At 36.0% G+C, this 27,029-nt stretch overlaps 2 protein-coding genes across 14 annotated transcripts in view; one reads left to right on the top strand and one right to left on the bottom strand.

Moving 5' to 3' along the window:
- Nucleotides 1-27,029, top strand: part of ANKS1B (ankyrin repeat and sterile alpha motif domain containing 1B) — a 1,143,054-nt gene that overhangs the window by 296,907 nt on the left and 819,118 nt on the right. The window lies entirely within an intron of this gene.
- Nucleotides 179-13,615, bottom strand: GARIN6 (golgi associated RAB2 interactor family member 6). 2 transcript variants are annotated; one of them, XM_047741088.1, is made up of 3 exons: nt 13,604-13,615; nt 1,582-2,882; nt 179-915 (listed from the first exon to the last, which is right to left on the bottom strand). In XM_047741088.1, the coding sequence occupies exons 2-3, from the start codon at nt 2,194-2,196 to the stop codon at nt 802-804; spliced, it is 729 nt and encodes a 242-aa protein (XP_047597044.1). In that variant the 5' UTR covers nt 2,197-2,882; nt 13,604-13,615; the 3' UTR covers nt 179-801. The 2 variants fall into 2 exon arrangements, with proteins under 2 accessions (XP_047597044.1, XP_047597043.1); XM_047741087.1 differs by lacking the exon at nt 13,604-13,615 and having other exon boundaries at nt 1,582-2,916.

Genomic DNA, 27,029 nt, shown 5'->3' with positions numbered 1-27,029 from the left:
ATAATAAATAATCACCACCATTTGTTTCTGTCCCTGGTGTTATATTTTGGGGATTTTAGAATTTTTTTGGTTAATTCATGTAGATGAAAAATGGATGAGGGTCTTTGAGAGTAATCTTTAGCATTTATTCTGTCATCTGTGCATTTAATCACAAATATCAAGTTAAGGGAAAGTTAAAGATAGGTCAGAGCCTGATCAGAAATTGCCATTTGTTTTTATTACTACCCTTCCCTGTTAATAGAGCATATGTTATTAGAGCAGAGAATTTGAGTTGAATTGTATTAGGATGGATGATATTGCTTTCCTTCACAGTCTTATATGAGATGTCCACCTCTGCACCACGTGCAGGATAAGACTTTGAAACTCTTTTTTCCTAAAGAGTCAGTCCTGCTGGGTGGAAACCTCTGGCTTCCATCCTGTTCACTCACGTAGCCTTCACTCTGTAAGTTTGTAATGAGGGGGTCCCAATACTGAGTTGTTAGCTGTTTTTGCAATGGGCTTTCCAGTAGTTTCTGCTCTTGGAATCACCATATTTATGCTGCCCTCTGGGAAGAGGTCAGTAGCTCCTACTGATGTGCTAAAAGTAACCTCTGAGTATAAGCAGGGTTTACAGCCCTTGCTAACAACAATATTAAGACATGTCCAATGCTCCCACTATGACCATTCTAGCGGTGCTTCTTCCTGGATCTGTGAAGGCTGCTCCAGTCACCATCCCTGCCCTTTTCTGTGATACTGTAGGCTTTGTGACTGCAGAAGTGTGTGAACTGTTGAATGCAGTTAAGTGTGGAAGGCATGATGAATTCATTCCTCCCCAGCATAACCATAAGAGGTGGTCCCAAACAATTCAGGGTTCATGTGAAGACTCCTGATGTCAACTTGATCTTGATCCCTTCCATAGAAATGAATGACATTTGCCTATGGGAAAGACAAACAAGTGAAATAAAGAAAGTGAGACCTTTTATTCCTATAGCGAAACAATGAGAGCTTATAATAAGATTGAGATCTCAAGTTCAATCTCCTGTTTGTTGCAGGAATCCTTCTCTTCAGTGTTTCCACAATGACCACATGATCATTCCAGTTTTGCTTGGACAATTCCAGTGCCAGCCAGCACATTATTATAATTCATGAATGAATATCCTCATATACTTTTTTTTGTACACTTGTGTTAGTATTTCTGCTGGCTAAGTGGCATGCACTTTAATATTCTGATAGCTACTAACAATGCTCACAAGCACATCCCTGTATATCTGATGTATACAAAATCAGTACATGGTGATCATGGAGAGATATGGTGGGGAGGCTATGGTCAGGATGCCACAGATGGCAGTACAGTATTGGACGTGAAATTAAGAGTTGCTAACAGCTAAGGAAGATCTGAAATATAGCATTGGGGAACACTTTGCAACATCCAGAACTTCCCCAATGTGACATGGCCTCCAAATGGAGGCTCTTTTGGCACTGAACCCATCTAAATGTAATGAATTTTCTAGGTGAACCTCGGTACCAAAGGCTATGCAGGACTTTTAGCTGCTCTCCCATAGCACCCTGGCCCCATCTTTTAGAGTATCTGTGAAGACTTACCTCTGGGCTATTGTCCTCTTCTTCAAACCCAGTTATGTCCAGCGTGTCTCCAACCGGGATGGCCTGGGAACCACTGTAAGCCTCTACTGGTGGTCTCAGAATGTAAACAAGGTTTTCCCAGTAAATGAAAAGATCTTTTGTATTAGAAGGAGGACACAGCTGCAGGTAAAAAGAGCGGCCAGTGGCAAGCTTCAGGCGGAGCTGTTGTTTTTTACCATTATGGATGGATATTGTTACAAACTTCAAGGGAAACAGTCTGGTTAGCTCTAAGATCTGTGAAGGCTTGTAACCTTTTTCTTGGGTGGCAGGACCATGTCTGTTATAGTCATCACAGATAGCAGCTGGTCGGGCCAGCAACATGACATCAGGTAGTGTGAGGTGGGGGCTTGTGTGAACAATGCCCACAGTCACCATTCGGGCACGGTTGTGCACGTCGATAACTTCTCCTTTTTTGCTGACCTGTATAAAATCACTCTCAAACATTGGGGCATACTTGAATATCGTATATTCCCCCTTAGACAGTTGTTGCTGCAGTTTCCCCATGGAGGTATTAAACATATCCATTGTGGGGCTGCTTTGGGCTGTGTAATGTGGTAACTTAGATTGATTTTTCATGGCTATCTTTTACCAAGGACTCCTAGGGGTCCTCCACACTTTACCACACGGGAGGGCGTCCTATTTCCCTGGTTTCTCTAGCAGGTGAATTAGCAGTGGTCTTTTGCAGGCTTTTTTTGTCTCTGAGTAACTGAGAACAGGGTGGGGTTACTGATTGCCAGTTGCTCAATGCTAGAGACAATTGCACCTGCACCAGACTGTGCTCTGCCTAGAACATGGAGATATTGGGGTGCACAGTGTTAGGGACCCAGTAGATGACAGGGTGCTCAGATGTTGAGTGGAGAAGTCAGGGCCCCAGTAGATGTTACCATGTGCAGATGTAGAGGAGTAGAAGTCAGTGCCCCAGTAGATGTCAAGGTGCACGGACGTTGGGGCCCCAGTAGATGCCAGGGTGCACAGATGTGGAGACCCACAGAGGTTGGGGCCCAGTAGATGTTATGGTATGCAGATGTGGAGGAGCAAGAGATCCAGGCCTCAGTAGATGTCAGGGTGCACAGATGTTGAGGTGCTCAGATGTTGGGGTCCCAATAGATGTCAGAGTGTGCAGATGTTGAGGCGTGTAGATGTTGGTATTCACTTGGAGTGGGGAGGGGACCTCTTCTTGAGCCTGACACACTGGTTCACAATAGCCTCTGCTTTTTTGGATTCCACAACCTCACTGCCAGTTGTATTTGTACTGCTCCTCTCTTGCCAAACTGAAGCCTCCACCTAGGCTTAAACCACCCCACAGGACCCCTTTTATCCTCTCCTGCCCATTGTGACCTGCGCCCATCACACACCCCTTTGTCTCTGTTGCTCAACAGCCCCTCCCTCAGAGCAGGGGCAGTGTCCTCTCCACCGCTCCCTACCCATCCTTACTACTTCGCCCTATCTACCTTAGGTCAGCACAACCCCTTGCCCCAGGGACCCATTGAAGGATGTTAATATATGGGTAAATTGCTTTCCAAAAGGTTTAGGTAAAATTTCTGTTAGGTATGAGTTTAAAATATACACATTCTCTTATCCATTGCTTTTAGTTGTAGTCAATTAGAATTAATTGTAGAAATTTATCTTGAGGGGCACCTGGGTGTCTCAGTGGGTTAAGCCTCTGCCTTCTGCTCAGGTCATGATCCCAGGGTCCTGGGATTGAGGCTTGCATCATGCTCTCTGCTCAGCGGGGAGCCTGCTTCCCCCTCTTTCTCTCTCTGCCTGCCTCTCTACCTACTTGTGATCTCTGTCTGTCAAATAAATAAATAAAAATCTTAAAAAAATAAATTTACCTTGAAGAAAGAATTGGACAAGTTGGTAAATAGGTTAGTATGGGGTATTTATCAAGGTTTATTGTAACAAAAAAAGATCACAAATGAGATTAATATTTTACAATAGGGGTTTGGTTAAATAAATTATGGAGTATTCTGTGATAAAGTACTGTGCAGTCATGAAAATCATTATGTAGTTCCCTATTTGACATGAAAAGATATCCCTGATATTTTTTTTTCTTAAAGATAAAGAGCAAAGCATAAAAGATTTCAAACAAGTGTTGTATGTGTGGTTCAGTGTATGTAAGATCATCTCTGTGTGTGTTTGCATGTGAAAGTATGTTCAATGACATGTTTAAAGTGCTTATCTCTGGGTGATATAACTTTTATTTTCTTTATCTTTTCTATTTTTATTAGGATAATTTCTATTAGTGGGAAAAATAAAACTATATTTATTAGCAATGTCTACTTTACAGCCATGATACATTTTATGTTTTGATACACCCTCGATTGCTGATGAGATTTTAAGCTTTTTCCTAGACATCTCTATGCTGACTATACAGTGAAAAGAGACTTCAACATCACATTTATATTTTATTCTTAACACTATCATATTGTTTATACATATAGAAAATCTGAGAAATTTTGCCAGCTGTTATAAATGTTATCAATGCAAGAAGATTAAGATCTTTATTGGTATAATGGTATAACACACACATGTAAAGCCATAGTTTTTGAATCATTAGTTTGTTCTATAGGTCAAAACAAACATTTTTTCTTCCCTTCATATTGAAATATCTGGTTATTTCTGATAATATGAATATTTTCCCTTTGTTTATTAAGAAGCCTGTTAACATACCAATAGCAATTTTTGCTGGCCTGTTTAAAGTCCTTGTATCTTAATTTCTACTTTATGTCTCTATTACTTTTCTTATAATTAGAAAAAACAATAAGTCTAATATACATTAAGTAATCAAACTAACATTGGAAAAGTATCTCAGTGGTTTTGGCGTTTTTGAAAAGAATAATTAACATTGGAAACTATAATTTAGTTTAGATGCTTTAAAAAAATAAAGTGAAAATATACCCGTTTTCTTAAAAGCACTTTTATGCCATGCACATTTATTACAAGATATTTATCTTAAGGTTCCATTAGAGCATGAGATAATTGTCTTGTCTCCAGGGAAATCAGACAACTGCAATACTTGTAGGACCTATGAACTTTCAGGAATTTTTCCAGACCATTCATTAGACCATCAACAGTAGAACTTCTATTACTGGCCTGATAATCATCATGTGTAGCATTCTGGAAAATATATCTCTGTTTTCATTAAACTGGTATTGTTTGTTTTAAACTCCCCTAGCCATTTAGAAAACTACCTTATTAATATTTGCCTGAAAACTTAAGAAGTGCAAATGGCTAAATAAAAATCTACCTGAGCCTGAGATTAGGGAATTCTTTTTATGAAAACACAGCAGCTTTCTGTATGCTTGCTCTTAAAATGTATTTCCATAGTTAGGCATTATATATTATTAAAATAAATTTATGCTCCTTATCCTCTACATTAGAGTTGTGTCATCAAATAAATCATTTAACTTCCCTGGGTCTTATTTTTCTCATCCTTGAAACTGAGGTGACTCATTAGGTATCTTTCAGCTTCAGCATAGTTATGATTTTTATGATAGGGATTTAACTTTTTCTCCCTGTAATGAAACTACTATGTACTTTGGAAATACTCCAAACAATAATAATGAGTCAAGGAATTATTCAGATGTCAACAGCTCTCGGAATTGTGTGATTCAATATATAGACTTATTCTGTTGCTGAACTTCTTGCTGAAACTTCTAGAAGAAACAACATTCAAAATGTTAGCTCAGTAACTTGGGTAGTGAATAACTGGAATGCTTAAAACAATGTAACTGAAAATATGGGTTAAACATTTTAGATAATTTAGTTAATAATGAACATTGCTCTGGTACGAAGATTAGTTCTCCCAAAAGATGTCCGCATCTTGATCTTCACAAGTTGACTCCATGACATTACATAATAAAGAGACTTTGCAGATGTGGTTAAATTAAGGCTCTTGAGATGGGAGAGATATCCTGGATTACCCAGGTGGGTCCAGTGTAATCACAATGGTCTTTATGAAATAAAGGCAAAAGTGATGATGGAAGCAGAGGTTGAAGTGATGATGACCATGAACCACTGAATGTAGGTGGTGCAAATGCAGGAAGTGGATTCTCCTGTGGAACCTCTACAAAGAACCAGCTCTGCCAAAATTTTGATTTTAGCCCAGTGAGAATAATTTTGGACTTTTGACATCCAGAAGTGTAAAGAATAAATTTGTGTTGCATTAAGCTACTAAGTGTGTGGTAATATGTTATGGCAGCCCCGGGAAACTAATGCAGATTTTGGTGGCTGGAAGTAGGATGTTGCTATAACAAATACATAAAAATATGGAAATGTCTTTGGAATTGGGCAGTAGCTAGAGGCTGGAAGAGTTTTGAGTAGTATATCAGGAAAAGTCTAGATTGTCTTGAACAGAAACATGAATACTAGAGATTCTGTCAGTGAGGGCTCACAAGATGAAATGCTAGGAAAAAACCTATATTGTATTAAAAAATACCTATATTGTCACAGTGTTTGTAGAAAGATGGATATTAAAGGCACTACTTGTGAGGGTTCAGAAACAAAGTGAGGAGAATGGTAGAGAAAACCTATATCATCTTACAGAATACCCAAATCATAGAGTATTGGTAGACATGAATATTGTTGAAGGTGCTTCTGATAAAGACTGAGAAGTAAATGAGGAATATATTATTGAAAACTGGAAGAAAGGAAGTGTTATACAGTAGCAGGAAGTCTAGCAGAATTGTGTTATATCAAAAGCAAAGTAGTAAGTGACAAATTTGGATATTTAGTTGAGATTTCCAAGCATAGTGCTGAATGTGCAGCGTGTTCTCTTCTTGCTACCTAGAGCAAAAAAGATAAATTGAGGGAATAACATTTTTTTCAATAAGAGCATTCTTTACTTGAGGCATACTTCAGAATATATGGCTCTAAAAGATACATAGAAAACATTCCATTCAAGAAATATAGAATACATATTTTCTTCAAGTACACACAGAAGAATCCCCTGGTTAAATCGCATTAAAAAAAGACATAACAAATATTACAAGAAGACTGAAATCATACCCAGTATACTATCTAACCACAATGGTACAAAACTAAAGGTCAACAATAAAACAAAGCTGGAAAATCTAACTTTTAAGCAAAAAGAAACTGGGATGTGATGATTTGAGACATTCTAAGCCTGTATAGTTTGAAAAAGAGGCTAAAATTTGTAGATTCACTCTCAAGAAAGTGTGTCCTGGGGAGAAAGCCAAAAGTGTGACTGGATATCTTTTTTCTAGTGTCCATGGGATCAAAAAATCAGAGTATTCCATCAGACGCAGGGCTCTTTGAGGTGTGCATCTCATAGATCTCCTCAGCCTTCCCAGTACAATCCAGAGGGTTATCCAGGAAAGATCTGTGGAGGAGGTTTTTGTTTAATGGGATGAATCCCTGTGACATACATGAGATACCTACAAGGTCTGTGAGGATGGTATATTAGGGAAGACACTGCCGATTAGGACTGAAAGTTACAAAGAGAAGACAAGATAAAAGAAGGTTGTTGGATTTGTAAAGGAATGTATTCTTGCAGGCAAGAAACAGGCTTATAAAACTATGCAGTTGCAACTATATGTTAACTTTTATTAAAAAGGAAGTAAGACTCAAAGGACAGGGCTGAGGATGGAGTTCAGAACTACAAAGGATTATTCCTAGTCCCTGAACCTAGTGGACTTTGACCAGTTGGTTTTCTAAATTGCTTATAACTGTTTACTCCCCCTTTCCCCACTTTCATTCCTCCCTCTTTGAATGGGGATATCTATATTTGTTATTATATGCCCATCCTACCACTGTTCCCATTCCTTTGGAGCAAATAACTTGTTTTCTAGTTTCAGAGATTCACAGGTGATAAGATATTTTGCTTCAAAATGGATTATACTCAGAATTTCTCCCATACCTGATTTAGATGATGAGATTTGGGACTTTTTACTTTTTTTTTTTAAATTAACATATAATGTATTATTTGCCGCAGGGGTACAGGTCTGTAAATCGTCAGGCTTACACACTTCACAGCACTCACCATAGCACATACCCTCCCCAATGTCCATAATCCAACCACCCTCTCCATACCCCCCTCCCCCAGCAGCCCTCAGTTTGTTTTGTGAGATTAAGAGTCTCTTATGGTTTGTCACCATTCCAATACCATCTTCTTTCATTTTCTTCTTCCCTAACCCCCACCCCCCGACGTTGCCTCTCAAATTCCTCACATCAGGGAGATCATATGATAATTGTCTTTCTCTGATTGACTTATTTCACTCAGCATAATACCCTCTAATTCCATCCACATAGTTGCAAATGGCAAGATTTCATTTCTTTTGATGGCTGCATAGTATTCCATTGAATATATATACCACCTCGGCTTTATCCATTCATCTTTTGATATACATCTAGGTTCTTTCCATAGGTTGACTATTGTGGACATTGCTGCCATAAACATTTGGGTACACAGTCCCTTCAGATCAGTACCTTTGTATCTTTAGGGTAAATACTAAGTAGTGTGATTGCTGGGTCATAAGGTAGCTCTGTTTTCAACTTTTTGAGGAAACTCCATGCTGTTTTCCAGAGTGGCTATACCAGCTTGCGTTCCCACCAACAGTGTAGGAGGGTTCCCCTTTCTCCACATCCTTACCAACATCCATCATTTCCTCACTTGTTAATTTTAGGCATTCTGACTGGTGTGTGGTGGTAATCTCATTGTGGTTTGGATTTGTATTTCCCTGATGCCAAGTGACGTGGAGCACTTTTTTTTTTTTAAGATTTTATTTATTTATTTGGGAGAGAGACAGTGAGAGAGAGCATGAGCGAGGAGAAGGTCAGAGAGAGAAGCAGACTCCCTGTGGAGCTGGGAGCCCAATGCGGGACTCGATCCCGGGACTCCAGGATCATGACCTGAGCCGAAGGCCGTTGTCCAACCAACTGAGCCACCCAAGCGTCCCGTGGAGCACTTTTTTATGTGTCTGTTGACCATCTGGATGTCTTCTTTGCAGAAATGTCTGTTCATGTCCTCTACCCATTTCTTGATTGGATTATTTGTTCTTTGGGTGTTGAGTTTGATAATTTCTTTATAGATTTTGGATACTAGTCCTTTATCTGATAAGTTATTTGTGAATATCTTCTCCCATTCTGTCAGTTGTCTTTTGGATTCATTGACTGTTTCTTTTGCTGTGCCAAAGCTTTTGATCTTGATAAAATCCCAAAAGTTCATTTTTGCCCTTGCTTCCCTTGCCTTTGGTGATGTTTCTAGGAAGAAGTTGCTGTGGCTGAAGTCAAAGAGGTTGTTGTCTGTGTTCTCCCCTAGGATTTGGATGATTCCTGTCTCACATTGAGGTCTTTCATCCATTTTGAGTCTATTTTTGTGTGTTGTGTAAGGAAATGGTCCAGTTTCATTCTTCTGCATATGGCTGTCCAATTTTCCCAACATCATTTGATGAAAAGACTGTCTTTTTTCCATTACACATTCTTTCCTGCTTTGTCAAAGATTAGTTGACCATAGAGTTGAGGGTCCATTTCTGGCTCTCTATTCTGTTCCATTGATCTGTGTGTCAGTTTTTGTGCCAGGACCATACTGTTTTGATGATGACAGCTTTGTAATAGAGATTGAAGTCTGGAATTGTGATGCCACCAACTTTGGCTTTCTTTGTCAACATGCCTCTGGCTATCGTGGTCTTTTCTGGTTCCATATAAATTTTAGGATTATTTGTTCCATTTCTTTGAAAAAAAAAATGGATGGTATTTTGACAGGGATTGCATTAAATATGTAGATTGCTTTAGGTAGCATAGACATTTTCATAATATTTGTTCTTCCAATACATGAGCATGGAACATTTTTCCATTTCATTGTGTCTTCCTCAATTTCTTTCATGAGTACTTGATAGTTTTCTGAGTACAGATTATTTGTCTCTTTGGTTAGGTTTATTCCTAGGTGTCTTATGGTTTTGGATGCAATTATAAATGGGATTGACTCCTTAATTTCTCTTTCTTCTGTCTTGTTGTTGGTGTAGAGAAATGCAACAGATTTCTGTGCATTGATTTTATATCCTAACACTTTACTGAATTCCTGTACAAATTCTAACAGATTTGGAGTGGAGTCTTTTGGGTTTTCCAGTCTGCAAAGAGTGATAGCTTAATCTCTTCTTTTCTGATCCGGATGCCTTTAATTTCCTTTTGTTGTCTGATTGCTGAGGCTTGGACTTCTAGTACTATTTGAATAGCAGTGGTGATAATGGCCATTCCTGCTGTGTTCCTGACCTTAGCGGAAAAGCTCTCAGTTTTTCTCCATTGAGAATGATATTTGCTGTGGGTTTTTCACAGATGACTTTGATGATATTGAGGTATGTACCCACTATCCGTACACTTCAAAGAGATTTGATCAAGAAAGAATGCTATACTTTGTCAAATGCTTTTTCAGCATCTATTGAGACTATCAGATAGTTCTTGTTCTTTCTTTTGTTAATGTATTGTATGTATCCCATTGATTGATTTGCACATGTTGAACCAACCGTGCAGCCCTGGAATAAATCCCACTTGGTCCTGGTGAATAATCCTTTTAATGTATTGTTGGATCCTATTGGCTAGATTTTGGTGAGAATTTTTGAATCTCTGTTCATCAAGGATATTGTCTGTAATTCTCCTTTTTTATCGGGTCTTTTGTCTATTTTTGGGATCAAGATAATGCTGGCCTTATAAAATGAGTTTGGAAGTTTTCCTTCCATTTCTATTTTTTGAACAGTTTTAGGAAAATATGTATTCATTCTTCTTTAAGTATTTGGTAGAACTCCCCTGGGAAGCTGTCTGGTCCTGGGTTTTTGTTTTTTGGGAGATTTTTGATCTCCTTACTGCTTATGGGTCTGTTCAGTTTTTCTATTTCTTCCTGGTTCAGTTTTGATAGTTTATATGTCTCTAGGAATGCATCTATTTCTTCCAGATTGTCAAATTTGCTGGCGTATATTTGTTCATAATATGTTCTTATAATTGTTTGTATTTCTTTGGTGTTGGTTGTGATCTCTTCTCTTTCATTCATGATTTTATTAATTTGGGACCTTTCTCCTTTCTTTTTGGTAAGTCTGGCCAGAGGTTTATCAATCTTATTAATTCTTTCAAAGAACCAGCTCCTAGTTTTGTTGATTTGTTTTACTGTTCTTTTGGTTTCTATTTCATTGATTTCTGTTCTGATCTTTATGATTTCTCTTTTCCTGCTGGGTTTAGGCTTCCTTTGCTGTTCTTTCTCCAGCTTCTTTAGGTGTAGGGTTAGGTAGTATATGTGAGACCTTTCTTGTTTCTTGAGATAGGCTTGGATTGCTACATATTTTCCTCTCAAGACTGCCTTATGCTGTGTCCCACAGATTTTGAACAGTCGTGTTTTCATTATCTTTTGTTTCCATGAATTTTTTCAATTCTTCTTAAATTTCCTGGTTGTCCCATTCATTTTTTAGTAGGATGCTTATTAGTTTCCATGTATTTGAGTTCTTTCCAACTTTCCTCTTGTGATTGAGTTCTAACTTCAGAGCCTTGTGGTCTGAAAATATGCAGGGAATGATCCCAATCTTTTGGTACCAGTTGAGACCTGATTTGTGACCCAGGATGGGATCTATTCTGGAGAATGTTCCATGTGCACTAAAGAAGAGTGTGTATTCTGTTGCTTTGGGATGGAATGGATGGATGAATATATCTGTGATGTCCATCTGGTACAGTGTATCATTTAAAGCCTTTATTTCCTTGTTGATCTTTTGCATGGATGATCTGTCCATTTCAGTGAGGGGGGTGTTAAAGTCCCCTACTGTTATTGTATTATTGTCAATGTGTTTCTTTGATTTTGTTATTAATTGGTTTATAGAGTTGGCTGCTCCCCTGTTAGGGGCATAGATATTCAAAATTGTTAGATCTTGTTGTTGGACAGACCCTTCGAGTATGATATAGTGTCCTTCCTGATCTCTTATTATAGTCTTTGGCTTAAAATCTAATTTATCTGATATAAGGATTGCCACCTCAACTTTCTTTTGATGTCCCTTAGCATGGTAAGTTGTTTTCTACCCCCTCACTTTAACTCTGGGGATGTCTTTGGGTCTAAAATGAGTTTCTTGCAGACAACATATTGATGAGTCTTGTTTTTTTTATCCATTCTGAAACCTTGTGTCTTTTGATTGGGGCATTTAGCCCATTTATACTCGGGTTAACTATTGAGAGATATTAATTTAGTGCCATTGTCTTGCCTTAAGGTAACTGTTACTGTATATTGTCTCTGTTCCTTTCTAGTCTACTACTTTTAGGCTTAGAGGACCACTTTCAATATTTCCTGTCGAGCTGATTTGGTGCTTACAAAGTCTTTTAATTTTTGTTTGTCCTGGAAGTTTTTCATCCCTCCTTCAATTTCAGTGATAGCCTAGCTGGATACAGTATTCTTGGCTGCATGTTTTTCTCATTAGATATTCTGAATATATCATGCCAGTTCTTTCTGGCCTGCCAGGTTTCTGTGGATAAGTCTGCTGCCAATCTAATATTTTTACCATTGTATGTTATGGCCTTTTCGTCCTGGGCTGCTTTCAGGGTCTTCTCTTTGTCACTAAGACTTATAAGTTTTACTATTAGAAGACGGGGTGTACACCTATTCTTTTTGATTTTGTGGAGGGGTCTCTGCACCTCCTGGATTTTGATGCTTGTTCCTTTTGCCGTATTAGGGAAATTCTCTAATATAATTCACTCCAATATACCTTCTGCCCCCCCCTTTCTTCTTCTTGTGGAATCCCAATTATTCTAATATTGTTTCATCTTATGGTATCTCTTATCTCTCGAATTCTCCCCTCGTGGTCCAGTAGTTGTTTGTCTCTCTTTTGCTCAGCTTCTTTATTCTCCATTGTTTGGTCTTCTATATTACTAATTCTTTCTTCTGCCTCATTTATCCTAGCAGTAACAGCCTCCATTTTTTATGGGACCTCATTAATAGCTTTTTTGATTTCAGCTTGGTTAGATTTTATTTCTTTTGTTTCTCCAGAAAGGGCTTTTATTTCTCCAGAGAGGGTTTCTCTAATATCTTCTATGCCTTTTTGGAGCTCTGCTACACTCAAACACCCCTGATCCTTCTGTGACCACACAGGACCTGAGACCACACTGTTCCTTCAAGGGCTCCACCCCCGATAGCCTCTGGAGTCACGTTCCTCAGTGAAACAGACCTCTTAAAGTTCTGATTTTGTACTCTGTTGCTCCACTGCTTGCTGGGAGCCAGGCCCTGCCCCCCTGCAGTCTATCTTCCTGTCACTTCGGATGCACTTCTCTGCATGTCCTACCTTTCAGAAAGTGGTTGATTTTCTGTTTCTAGAGTTGCTCTTCTTCTCTTCAATCTCTGTTCAGTTTGTAGGTGTTAAGTATGGTTTGATAACTGAACTCCTGCGACCTGATGTCATCTCAGTCTGCTAGTCCTCCACCATCTTGACCTCCAAGTCCTGAGATTTGAGAATTTTTAGCTGATAAGATTTAGATAAGATTCTGAATTTAAATTGATGTCATAATGTTGAGATGGGAGAATGTTGAGATGGGGGTGAATAGATTTTATGTGTGGTTAGATATGATTCTTTGGGTCCCAGAGAATGGGATATAATAAACAATAGTGCATCCCTCCCTTTATAAATGTCCAGGTTCTAAATTATGAATGTGTTGATTTATATGTCAAAAGGAACTTTGCAGATGTGATTAAGTTAAGGATCTTAAAATGGGGAGATTATCCTGGATCATGCATGTGGCCCTATTATAATCATAAGGGTCCTTATTTTAGGGAAGATGATATGATGAAGAAAGAAAGAAAAAATTTAAATGTTATGTTGCTAGCTTCAAAGATGGAGGAAGAAGTATGAGTGAAGGAATGTAGATGGTCTCTTAAAATGAAAATGCATTTCCACATATAGTATCATATCATCTGCGAAGAGTGATAGTTTGACTTCTTCTTTGCCGATTTGGATGCCTTTAATTTCCTTTTGTTGTCTGATTGCTGAGGCTAGGACTTCTCCACTCCCAAACTGCTAGAACTTGTACAGGAATTCAGTAAAGTGTCAGGATATAAAATCAATGCACAGAAATCAGGTGCATTTCTCTACACCAACAACAAGACAGAAGAAAGAGAAATTAAGGAGTCCATCCCATTTACAATTGCACCCAAAACTATAAGATACCTAGGAATAAACCTAACCAAAGAGACTAAGAATATATACACAGAAAACTATCAAGTACTCATGAAAGAAATTGAGGAAGACACAAAGAAATGGAAAAATGTTCCATGCTCCTGGATTGGAAGAATAAATATTGTGAAAATGTCTATGCTACCTAAAGCAATTTAGGAATAAAGGAATTTAATGCAATTCCTATCAAAGTACCATCCATTTTTTTCAAAGAAATGGAACAAATAATCCTAAAATTTATATGGAACCAGAAAAGACCTCGAATAGCCAAAGGAATATTGAAAAAGAAAGCCAAAGTTGGTGGCATCACAATTCCGGACTTCAATCTCTATTACAAAGCTGTCATCATCAAGACAGCATGGTACTGGCACAAAAACAGACACATAGATCAATGGAACAGAATAGAGAGCCCAGAAATAGACCCTCAACTCTATGGTCAACTCATCTTCGACAAAGCAGGAAAGAATGTCCAATGGAAAAAAGACAGCCTCTTCAATAAATGGTGTTGGGAAAATTGGACAGCCACATGCAGAAAAATGAAATTGGATCATTTCCTTACACCACACACGAAAATAGACTCAAAATGGATGAAGGATCTCAATGTGAGAAAGGAATCCATCAAAATCCTCGAGGAGAACACAGGCAGCAACCTCTTCGACCTCAGCCGCAGCAACATCTTCCTAGGAACATCGCCAAAAGCAAGGGAAGCAAGGGCAAAAATGAACTTTTGGGATTTTATCAAGATCAAAAGCCTTTGCACAGCAAAGGAAACAGTGAACAAAACCAAAAGACAACTGACAGAATGGGAGAAGATATTTGCAAATGACATATCAGATAAAGGTCTAGTGTCCAAAATCTATAAAGAACTTAGCAAACTCAACACCCAAAGAACATATAATCCAATCAAGAAATGGGCAGAGGACATGAACAGACATTTCTGCAAAGAAGACATCCAGATGGCCAACAGACACATGAAAAAGTGCTCCATATCACTCGGCATCAGGGAAATACAAATCAAAACCACCATGAGATATCACCTCACACCAGTCAGAATGGCTAAAATGAACAAGTCAGGAAATGACAGATGCTGGCGAGGATGCGGAGAAAGGGGAACCCTCCTACACTGTTGGTGGGAATGCAAGCTGGTGCAACCACTCTGGAAAACAGCATGGAGGTTCCTCAAAATGTTGAAAATAGAACTCCCCTATGACCCTGCAATTGCACTGCTGGGTATTTACCCTAAAGATACAAACGTAGTGATCCGAAGGGGCACGTGCACCCGAATGTTTATAGCAGCAATGTCTACAATAGCCAAACTATGGAAAGAACCTAGATGTCCATCAACAGACGAATGGATAAAGAAGATGTGGTATATATACACAATGGAATACTATGCAGCCATCAAAAGAAATGAAATCTTGCCATTTGCGACGACGTCGATGGAACTAGAGGGTATCATGCTTAGTGAAATAAGTCAATCGGAGAAAGACAACTATCATATGATCTCCCTGATATGAGGGATAGGAGATGCAACATGGGGGGTTAAGGGGGTAGGAGAAGAGTAAATGAAACAAGATGGGATTGGGAGGGAGACAAACCATAAGTGACTCTTAATCTCACAAAACAAACTGAGGGTTGATGGGGGGAGGGGGGTTGGGAGGGGGGTGGGATTATGGACACTGGGGAGGGTATGTGCTATGGTGAGTGCTGTGAAGTGTGTAAACCTGGTGATTCACAGACCTGTACCCCTGGGGATAAAAATATATGTTTATAAAAATAAATTTAAAAAAAATGAAAATGCAGTGAACAAATTCTCTCCTAGAGCTTCCTGAAGTAACAAGCCCTGCTGACATCTTGATTTTACCCCTGTAAAACTCCTTTCAGACTTCTGATTTCAATAGTGTCTGAGAATAAGTTAATATTGTTTTGAGCTTCTAAGTTTGTGGTTGTTACAGTGACTAAAGGAAACTAGTACGACAACTATGGAAATTTGGTCAGTAGGTATTTGATTTGTTACATACTCATTCGAAGAGCAGATGCTTGTTGTCTGTGTCTAGGCAGAAGGTATGAGTTGCAGGCATTTCCAGAAAAATGTATGTTAGCTTTACTATCAGCATTCATTTGATCTAGGTTTTTATGATTTTATGTAGTCACTTTATATAACTTTTAAAATAATTGGACTAAAACTTTATCATTGGAAAGTGTCCATTTTGGTTATTTTTAGGAAACTAGATTAATGATGATGCTAATAGTAATGTTAACAATAATATCTAGCATTTATTGATTGCCTAGCCCATGCCAGGTATGGGGATAGACACTTCACATTCCTTAAATCACTTAAATTTCACCACAATTCTATGAAATATTTTTACTTGATCTTGAGAAAATTGAGTTTCAGGAAATTAAATGACTTGCTCAAGTTTGCTTATCTATAATGTTTGATCTAAAACCCATGTGAATACTTCTCTATGAAATTTTAAATATTTTTTAAAGGGTCCAGTTTCTTACAGTAAGTAAACCTATATATTGTTTATTATTCAGTATTTTTCACTGTAGCATTTCTCTGTTCAAGAGGATATCAATAATTACTGATGTCATTCTTGTTTAGTGTATATTCAATTGATATACCATTTTACATTATGTTTCTAGGATGGCTGAGTTGCTAAATATATTTATTATTCATTATACAGATTAAAAAAATGAATGGCTTGATTGGAATCTCAGTTCATTTAGAATCCCTCCACATTTCTCCATTCTTTTATGCATTCATCCATCTATTTGTTCCACAAATATTTATTGCCATTTGTTACATGCAGGCTATAGAGTGCTAAACAATATAAACGTGCATTATATCTCATGTTGTTGTGAATTTTGTGCCAGGTACTGTGAATGGTATAAAATAAGGATTACATATGTTGTCTGCCCTCATGAACCTTAAAGTTTAGTTCAAGTAATTATCCTGACTGCTATTTATTGGTATAATCATGGACAAGTAACTTACCTTCTGTTTCCTATTCTTTAAAATGAGGAGGTTATTTTTCCGTTTATAGGATTATTATAAAGGTCTTAAAATAAAAATGCAAATTTCTAGGGGCGCCTGAGTGGCTCAGTGGGTTAAAGCCTCTGCCTCCGTTTGGCTCAGGTCATGATCCCAGGGTCCTGGGATTGAGCCCCACATCCGGTTCTTTGCTCAGGAGGGAGCCTGCTTCCCCCCTCTCTCTCTGCCTTCCTCTGTGCCTACTTGTGATCTCTGTCAAATAAACTCTTTTTAAAAATTGCAAATTTCTATATAAATTCCTTCCTATACAAATGCAAATTGATCTTTTTCTGTTCAGTTCCTGGCTTCTGAAAATAACACTGTGGCAATTTTGGTAGGATTTGCAGGTTAAAGAACAGTATGTATAGAGCTAACTAACTTCATAACAAGTGCATTAAGATAAGTGTAATATTTATTTGTGCTTAGAAAGTCTGGCAGTACATATGCTATGCTAATACTATGTTAATAATAGTTCTATCTGAGGCTTACTATTTCAGGGGGACTTTAACTTCCTACTTTATATATTTACACATTGTTTGAATTATTTATACTAAGCAATCTAATTTTCAAATAATTTTATATTTTGTGAAAAAATAAATGCCATGAGTTGTAAAAAGTCATGACAATTCATTATGTCACCATGAGTTTCCATAGAACAGTTTGAAAATAATTGCTTGCATCTATCAATACATCCATTTCTTCATTGATGCCATTCATTCACTCATTCCATTCATTTTTCACCTTAGTCTATACATTTCTAGGCATTTTTGATTCAGTTGTCTTTAATAATTTAAATTGCTATTTTGAGAAGATTAGGTAGGAACAGCTGGAAGACATTGTGGGATGAATGTATGATTGTGATTGTATAATTTATTTTTATTAAGGACATCAATTATTATTTCTCATTATTGTTTTAAGTCACATTTCCTTGATTATTAGTGAGAAGGAATTTTTTTCCCAAATGTTTATTCATCATTGTATTCTTCTTGTGTGAATTACATACTTATTTTGTTTACCATTTTTAAAAAAGAATTGATTTATAAGTATATTTTAATACAGTGAATCCTTGTTATTTGTGGATTCTTTACCTATGATTTTTCCCACTTGCTGAATTTTATTTGCAACCCCCAAAACAATACTCATGGTGATCATTCATGGACATGTAGAGAGCAGTGAAAAATTTGAGTGACTTGATGCACATGTTTCTACTTGAAGTTGAATAAGTGAAGCTCTGCCTTCTTGCTTTAGCTCTTATCCTGTGTGAACAGTTGTCCTTTTCATGGTCTACTTAGTGCTGCTTAGATAAAAAGCCTTGTGCTTTGTTGGGGATTTCAGTGTTTCAAATGACACAGTATAGTGCTGAATTTCTATCTAGTGTTTCTAGGAGCTCAAGAAGGCTATGATGTGCCTTCTAAAAAAACATGTGTCCAATAAGCTTCATTAAGGCATGAGTTATAGTGCTATTGGTTGTGACTTCAGTGTTAATGAATCATAATACATATATTGAATAAGTTATCTTTAAATAAAAATACATATAAAACAAATTACGTATTGATCCGTTGATGAAAATGCTGTGACTTGCAGGACTTGCAGGAACCTAACCCTGTATTTTCCCTAAAAACAATGATTCAGTATTTGCTAATTCAGTGCTCATGGTGACTTTATAAAACAAAACTACCACAAAAGTGAGAACTCACTGTATATTCTAGGTATCAAACTTTGTGAAAAACACTTCAAAAAAATGTTTCTCCAATTTGTTGCTTGCCCTTTAACTTTGTTCATAATTCTTTTTCTGTGGGGCAAAAGTTTTAATCTTTATGAAGCCAAAAATTTAAAACATATTTATTCAACACTTCTGTATTTTGTGTTTTGCTTGGGCTGACCTTGATCAGCTCCATATTTATAAAAATAGCTTACCATATCTCCTTCATATGTGTGTATCTTATATATGTATATATATGTGGGGGGGTTATATACATACATACAGTAGCCTCTCTTTATCTGTGGTTTTGCTATCTGTGGTTTCAGTTACCCACCATCAATCACAGTCCAAAAGTCGATGAACCTCCTTCTGATGTATTTGTCACAAGGTCAATAGAAGCCCAATGCTATATCACAATGCCTGCATCATTCACCTCATTTTATTTCATCATATAGGCATTTTATCTTTTCACAGCATCACAAGAAGAATGAGTACAGTACAATAAATTATTTTGAGAGAAAGACCATTCATATAACTTTTATTATGGTATGTTGTTATAATTGTTCTATTTTATTACCATTGTTAATCTCTCATTGTGCCTAATTTATAAATTAAACTTTATCATAGGTTAATGTGTATAGGAAAAAATATAGTATGTATAGAGTTTGATACTATTCACAGTTTCAGACATCCACTGGGGGCCTTGAAATATATCTTCTATGGATAAAAGGGACTTACTCTATGTATATATTTATAATTAATTAGCAGGTGAAGAGAAACCCAAGATAAATTACAGAATTGAACTACATATATGCGTATAAATAAATACAGTGTATAATAATATATTACAATTAATATATAATTAATACAATAATTATTAATTGTATTAATTAATACAATAATTAATATAATAATACAACACATAATACAATAATATAATACAATTAATATGTAATTAATTGTAGACTAAACAAATTTATCTGCATAAATAGATTTATCCACATGTTAGCATGTGTCAAAATTTCCTTCTTTTTCAAAACTACATAATATTCTCTTGTCTATGTATATCACATTTTGTTTATCCATCCATTCATCAATGGGTACTTGGGTTGCTTCTACCTATTGGCTCTTGCAAGTAATGCTGCTGTGAATATGGATGTGCAAATACCTCTTTGAGACTCTGCTTTCAATTATTTTGAATATACACCCTGAAGTGAAATTGCTGGATCATATGGTAATTTAGTTTAAGATTTTTTTTTATGAACTGACATGTTATTTCCTGCAGTGGCAGGAAATAATAATGTAGCATTTTACTACATTTTACTACTACTAGATTTTTTTTATGAACTGACATGTTATTTCCTGCAATGGCAGGAAATAATAATGTAGCATTTTACATTTCTACCAACAGTACATAAAGGTTTCCAATTTTCCACCTCCATATCAAGCCTTGTTATTTTACAGTGTGTGTGTTTTTTTAATAGTAGCCATCCTAATAGGTGTCAGGTGACATTTCACTGTGGTTTTGACTTGCATTTCTCTAATGAATAAGTGATGTTGAGCATGTTTTTATGCGCTTGTTGGCTCTTGTATATCTTCTTCAAAGAAATGTCTATTTAAATTCTTTATCTATTTTAAAAATTGGATTATTTGTTTCTTTGTTGTTAAGTTGTAGGAGCTCTTTATAGAGTTTGGATATTAATGTCTTGTCAAATATATGATTTGTGAATATTTTATACTAGTTCATAGGTTGCCTTTTTCACTCTATTATGTCCTTTGATGCATGCAAGTTTTAAATTTTGATTTAGTCCAGTTTATCTACTTTTGCTTTTGTTGCCTATACATTTTGTTTCATATCCAAAAATTATTGTCCTATCAAATGTTGTGAAGATTTGTCCTATTTTTTCTAAGAGTTTTATAGTTTCAGATCTTATGTACAGAGCTTTTGATAGGAATGATGTCAAATTTAGAAATTAATTAGAGAAAATTGACATTTTTATCATATTGAATCTTCCCACTCAGGAGAGTGATATTAATTTCTATGTTTTCAAGTCCTTTTTTATGTTGTTAAATAGCTGTGTAGTTTTTTTATACATGATTTTCTACATTTAGTGAGTTTTTTATGTTATTTCATATTTGTTTCTATTGTGAATAGATATTTTTCTAACTGATTGCTGCTGGTAGAAAGGAGAGCTCTTAACTTTTCTCTTTATTCTATACCTTGTCGTCATAGGAATTATACTGTGGTTTGTATAAATGTTTAAGTTGGTTTTCTAGTTAAGAAATTATATAATACCCAAATTTTACATCAACATGGAGGGGACTGGAAGACATTATGCTGAGTGAAATAAGTCAAACAGAGAGAGTCCATTATCATATGGTTTCACTTATTTGTGGAGCATAAGGAATAACATGGAGGACTGGGGAGATGGAGAGGGGAAGTGAGTTGGGGGAAATTGGAGGGGGAGACGAATCATGAGAGACGTGGACTCAAACAAACTGGGGGATTTGGAGGGGAGAGGGGTGGGGGGTTGGATGAGCTTGGTGGTGGGTATTATGGAAGGCATGTATTGCAGGGAGCACTGAGAGTGGTACATAAACAACGAATTCTGGAACACTGAAAATAGATTTAAAAAATTAAAAAAAAGATAATTTATTTTTTATTCCATTCTCATTTTATTTATTTTTATTTTTTAATATGTTCAGTTAGCCACTGTACAGTTCATCATTAGTTTTTGATGTAGAACATACTCACAATGGTAAGCCCAAGTCATGTGTAGAATTATTAAATCACTGAATTATGCTGTGCTAGATTATTCTCTATATTGGCTTTATGTTCTACACCAATAAAAGTTTATTACAATTGAAAAAAGAGAAATTATATAATCTGTAAATAATAGTAACCATGTCTCTGAAACCTTGATAATCTTTATAATCATTTGATTTTTTTTCTCTTACTGAATTGATAGGACTCACCATTATACCATTAGATAATGGTAGTGTGGACTGAGCAATCTGGAAACTGAAGACCTTCATATATCTTTAGTAGTATCTTTAATATGGTCTTAAGCTCTTTTCCTTCTCTATTCTTTCTCCTGGAGTTTTGATTTTGGACATAGGTTTTAGGATCTTAACTTTATTTTATGTGTACTATATGTTAGTTTCTATGATAACAAAGGGCTTTAACATTATTATTAAAATACCACTTAAATTATGTTAATTTTCTGTTATGTAACTGAGTTATTTCCATATTAAAGTTTCATAGTTACCTATAATTCTTTGATACCTATCACAACACCTGCTTCATAGCAAGCATTCAATAAATATTCAATGTCATGTGTCACACACCAAAGTGAATCTCAAGCTTATCATATTTCTAAATACATATATCTCTATTACTGACTTATTAACTTTAAATGATGTATCATTTCTCTGAGAGTGAAGATTTTAGTTCATTTTTATTATCTTTATGTTCTCCATTCCTTTTCCAAATGTTTGTTATTTTTTATGATAAATTTTAGGGCTTTGGGTGGTTAACTTGGTGACTGTAAATAATATTATACCTAAATAAGCTTAAATAGTGGCTCCTGGATGGCTCAACATTTGCTCTTGATTTTGGTTCAGGTCATGATCTCAGGGCTGTGAGATGCAGCCCTGTATCAGCCTCCATGCTCTCTTTCCCTCTTCTTCTGTCCCCTGTCCCAACCCCTCTCTCCCTTTCTCCAAAAAGAAGTTTAAATAATACTTTTATATTTCCATATTATGTTTTGTCAACTTTAGGTAGTATTTCTTGATTTCCTATTTTGGAAAATGAAGGTATTAACTCCTATGTTCTTTTTTTCATTATTCCTCCCCCTTTTCACTTGCTATCTTTTAGTTATACCTATGCTTATATACTGCCATGCTTGTACACATTTATGTTTTATCCTGTGACATTGGCCAAGTTTCCCATATTTTGTTCATAGGCTCACACTGCAAAATTTTAGCCAGTGAATCACATTTACATATTTGTGTTTACAAATGACATGCTGAAATTAAACTTATTTTTCTATCAAGACTCTAGGTTTAGTGGAAGGAGAATGTACCTAGTAATAAAATCGAATGATTTCTCTTTCTTTTGCATTGTATTGTTGCTTAATATCTTGCCATCATGTACTTTTTTCCCCTATTTGACCATGATATTGGATAGATTCACCTCATAAACTCTGTAGCGGTTCTGTTGGTCATTTTTTTGATCTGCACTTTCCTCTAAAGTGTTGTGGCTTGAATTTTTCATGTCATGCAGGCTGAGTGCTATGGCTGATGTTGTGGAGAGGCTCTAGAGTCCAAAACCTTCTTACATCCTAGTTTCTTATATCAGCAGCTCTTCAGGCTGCCATCAATATGCCATCACTTGGCCCAGCAAATTGGTACTAGAAATGTGAGCTGAGACCAGAGTGGGTGATAACCTGGTGGTTGCTATCAGTGGCAGTTGCATAAATTGGTACCTGAAAGTCTTGGTACACAAATATCAAGTCTTATTATTATTTTATGTAACTTGTTAAGGTTCTGAAAATCATCTGTTCAGTACTCACACTCAGATTCTAAGCAACTCTTCTTCCTTTCCTCTGGAGAGATATTAATTAAATTTTATTATCTTAACATTATATGGCTATCCATATTTACACCAAGAAAGGGCATATTTCTACAATGATAATGAGGGGTCGCCAAGTGGGAACACACCACCATAATCTTTACCTAGTTAAATAGCTAGGAAAGTATGTGTTAACATGAGAAAGAAGTTAAATAAAACTCTGCTTACAAATTCTATCATCTCTTTTCCTAATGTATGTTTTGCCTTTAAAGGAATATGAGCAGTAAAGGAGATATAAACTTTAAAGTGCATGGATGAATTAATATCCTTTTTGATTGTTTTATTTCTTTCATTCTAGTCAAACTCTTTGTTCAACAGTTTAGTGAAATTTTCAACCTTCAACTTTCTAGTCAGATCTTTTTCCTGGAGTTTTTAATTGCCTTTCTTTTCCTTGTGCAATTTTCCTTCATCATTTCTTCATTAAATTCTAAATTCTATATTACTATCTATCTATTCTCTCTTTTTCCTTGGATATCTCATTACAAAAACTGTCTAGTCTGCTTTGGGCTCAACCATTTGCTTTCTGGGTTTGCTGCACAGGAGCAAAACTTTCCATTATTATTCTCATGGATATGATTCCTTGTTCTTGGCTTTTATGTCTTGTTCTTATTTTGCTTCTTCAATACACTTTAATACACCATTAGCTACCTTCTCAAGGGAGGCTTTTTAAATCTTTGAATGCTGAAAACTTTATTCTTCTTTCATATTTGATTGTCATTTATTCCTCCTGTTACTCTCTCCTCTGTCATACTGAAACTAATGTGATTATCAAGAACTGGAGCACACATCAACTTTCCAGATTCTGAGCATTTCCATAAGTCCTTTCAAATACCTGAACTGTTCTACCTTTTGTCAACATTTTTCAACTATATACATAGTAGGTATATAACAAATATTCTTCTCAGGCCTTTAAAACTGAAGAGATATATGGAGTATGTATGTACATTAAGAAAGGGAATAAGTGAGAAAATGATATTTTCTTTTGAAGACCTTCTCTGAGGAAAAATAATTATATAATTGAGAGAATTCCTTGGGTTGGATGTGTTCTAAGGAGGCCTGCTGGATATCCTGTACAGCATTTCTCACAAGCATCATTATAGATGGGAAAACTTAGATGCAGAGAAATAAATTAACTTATTTATGGTGACAGTTATGAAGTAGCAGGGGTGAATATTCTGTCATGTCTATTTGGACCTAAAGCTCAGAACATCTCTCTCTCTTTTTTAAATCTCTTTATTATTCAACCATGCTTTCTTTTTAAAATTTTTTAATTTCTTTTTTTATTATGTTATATGAGTCACCATATAGTACATCATTAGTTTTTCATGCAGTGTTCCATGATTTATTATTCCCATATAATACCCAGTGCTCATTACAACACGTGCCCTCCTTAAGGCCCGTCACTGGGTTAACCCATTACCCTCACCTCCCTCCCCTCTGAAACCCTCAGATTGTTTCCTGGAGTCCACAGTTACCATGGAATATTACTCAGGCATCAGAAAGGATGAATATCCACCATTTGCATCAATATGGATGGAACTGGAGGGAAATATGCTAAGTGAAGTAAGTAAAGCAGAAAAAGATGTTTGTCATATGGTTTCACTCATATGTGGAATATAAGGAATAGCACAGAGGACATTAGGGGAAGGAAGGGAAAACTGAAGGGGAGGGAAATCAGATGGGGAGATGAATCAATAAAGACTTCTAAGAAAAGAGGATTGTTCACATTTATGTCTTCAGATGTTCCTTCAACAGTAGTGTGGAAATGGGTTGACTGGGCCTCTCCTCTCTTGGAAAAAGGCATATTTTATAATGTCAGAGATATCTGCTAAATATTAATGGTTCATCATTTATATTAGAAGAATTAAAGAAAATTTCCTTTAATGAAGGTTTAGTGACTCCATGAAATTATATTTTGGCTTAAGTTTGATTTTAGTTGCAGTTAGAAATGGATTCTATATTACATTTAGAAATATATTTTATATTTCCCTATTTTTCTCTGCTATTTTAATTATGTAGGTTATTCTTTCCTTACTTGTTCACCTACTGAGTATCTGCTGCTTTCAATTTTAAAGGTGGTTCCTTTTCATATGCTATGGAAATATAGCTAGGATTTCTTAAAGATTTATTTATTTATTTGAGGCAGAGAGAGGGAATGTGGTGGGGAGAAGCAAGGGAGAGGAAGAGAAAGTCTTAAGCAGACTCCATGCTGAACACAGAGCCTGACCTGGGGCTTGATCTCATGACCCAAGATCATGACCTGAGCCAAAACCAAGAGTTGGACACTCAACCAACTGTGAGACCAGACATCCCTTACATTTAGGATTTTTTAAAAATGGAAATATCTTGAGATAATCAAGAGAGTCATGTAGACCTCTAAGTTTTAATCTTAGCTTTACAACTTACTAGGTATATGCCTTTTATAACTTGTCAATACTTTTTCATTATTTTTAAAAGAGGAAATTATACTTACCTTCTGGGGTGATATGAAAATTAGAGAATGTGTCTAAAGCACATGGAACAATACCAGACCTGTAGTAGACTCTCAGTAAATGGTGGTCATTAATTTTTTTTGCTCCCTTTAAAAAACATAAACCATTATACCTTTTAAGAAGTCATCCAGTCTGTGCTTAAATATCTCCTGGGATAAAAACATGTTTTGTAAAGTTCCAGCTCTACCAAATAAAAGCTGTGGGATTTTGGAAATAATCACCTTGAGTATTAATTTCATCTTTTGTAAAATGAAGATAAAATAGTACCTAAAGTCTAGACTTCTGGTGAGGAATAAATGACATATATTGCTTCTATTGTTTACAATACTGTCTAGCACTAGCACTCAATAAATTCTCTATAAATGTTAGCTAGTTGTATATTGGTAATTAGTAATTAGTATTACCTGTTGGATTTTTTTTACACAGCAAAACTTGTTCAAGTTCTTCCTTAAATTTGATGATTAATTATAATGCAATATGAATTTTTAGCTTGGTTTAATGAGGTCTTATAAGGGGCAACCCATACTATCTACTTACTAGCTACCTACTCTTGTGGTTCCATAATAAATATTTGCTAAATGAATTGTCTGTGACAGTGGTCTGCAAACTCTCTAAAATGGTTCAGATAGTAAATATTTGAGGTTTTGATGCCATATGATATCTGTCACATTTACCCAGTTCTGCCATTGTAGCATATTTTAACTACAGGTCATGACTGTGTTTTAATTAAACCTTATTTATGAAAATAGGTGGTAGGATGAATTTTTGCTGAAGTTGACTGATCTCAGGTCTCTGGAATAAAGAAATTAGATGCTTAATACTGATAATGAAATTCACATCAATATGCACCTGTTTGGAAATATTTTTAGGTGAAAAAAAGTATTATCCTGTACAGAAAAATGGAAGATTAGAGACACAGCATAAATGTAGTGAACCCCCAAAATGCATTCTCCATACATATGTAACAAGACCCAAAGTTTTGTAAGCTAAACTTTCAAGCTCTGAAGCACAATTTCACAGAGATCATTTTAGATGTTCAACTTAAACACCTTTCTCAGCAACTGAAACTAGATTAAAGTTGGTATAGAACCACTATGGATTTATAGAAACTAATTTTTAAATGATATGTATGCCCTCTGTTGTATGTGAGATGGGTATTTCTTTCAAAGTTTAGTGAGCACTAGTTGCTATGAAACTATTAATTCTATAGGCTTTAAAGTCCAACTTAAATGCTACTTACTTCCTAAAGTCTTACTTAATCCTCCCCTTCCAGAAATGATATCATTTCTTTTAGTATTCAACTAATTCGTTTCTGACAACTGTAGCTTTCTCCCTTTTATTATAGTTATTTATATAGTTATCTGATATCTGTTCTTTTAGGTTGTGAGCTTCCTGA

This window comes from Lutra lutra, chromosome 8 (genome assembly GCF_902655055.1).
Source record: "Lutra lutra chromosome 8, mLutLut1.2, whole genome shotgun sequence".
NCBI classification, from domain to species: domain Eukaryota; kingdom Metazoa; phylum Chordata; class Mammalia; order Carnivora; family Mustelidae; genus Lutra; species Lutra lutra.
Note: the sequence above shows the minus strand (reverse complement) of the source record. Positions and strands in the feature narration are given on the sequence as shown.

What these genes read in the sequence shown, in the direction of transcription:
- GARIN6 (XM_047741088.1), bottom strand. Translation starts at nt 2,196, where the DNA reads ATGAAAAATCAATCTAAGTTACCACATTACACAGCCCAAAGCAGCCCC. An exon ending in AAGAGGACAATAGCCCAGAG is followed by an intron (nt 916 to 1,581) that starts GTAAGTCTTCAC and finishes TCTTTCCCATAG; the next exon opens with GCAAATGTCATTCATTTCTA.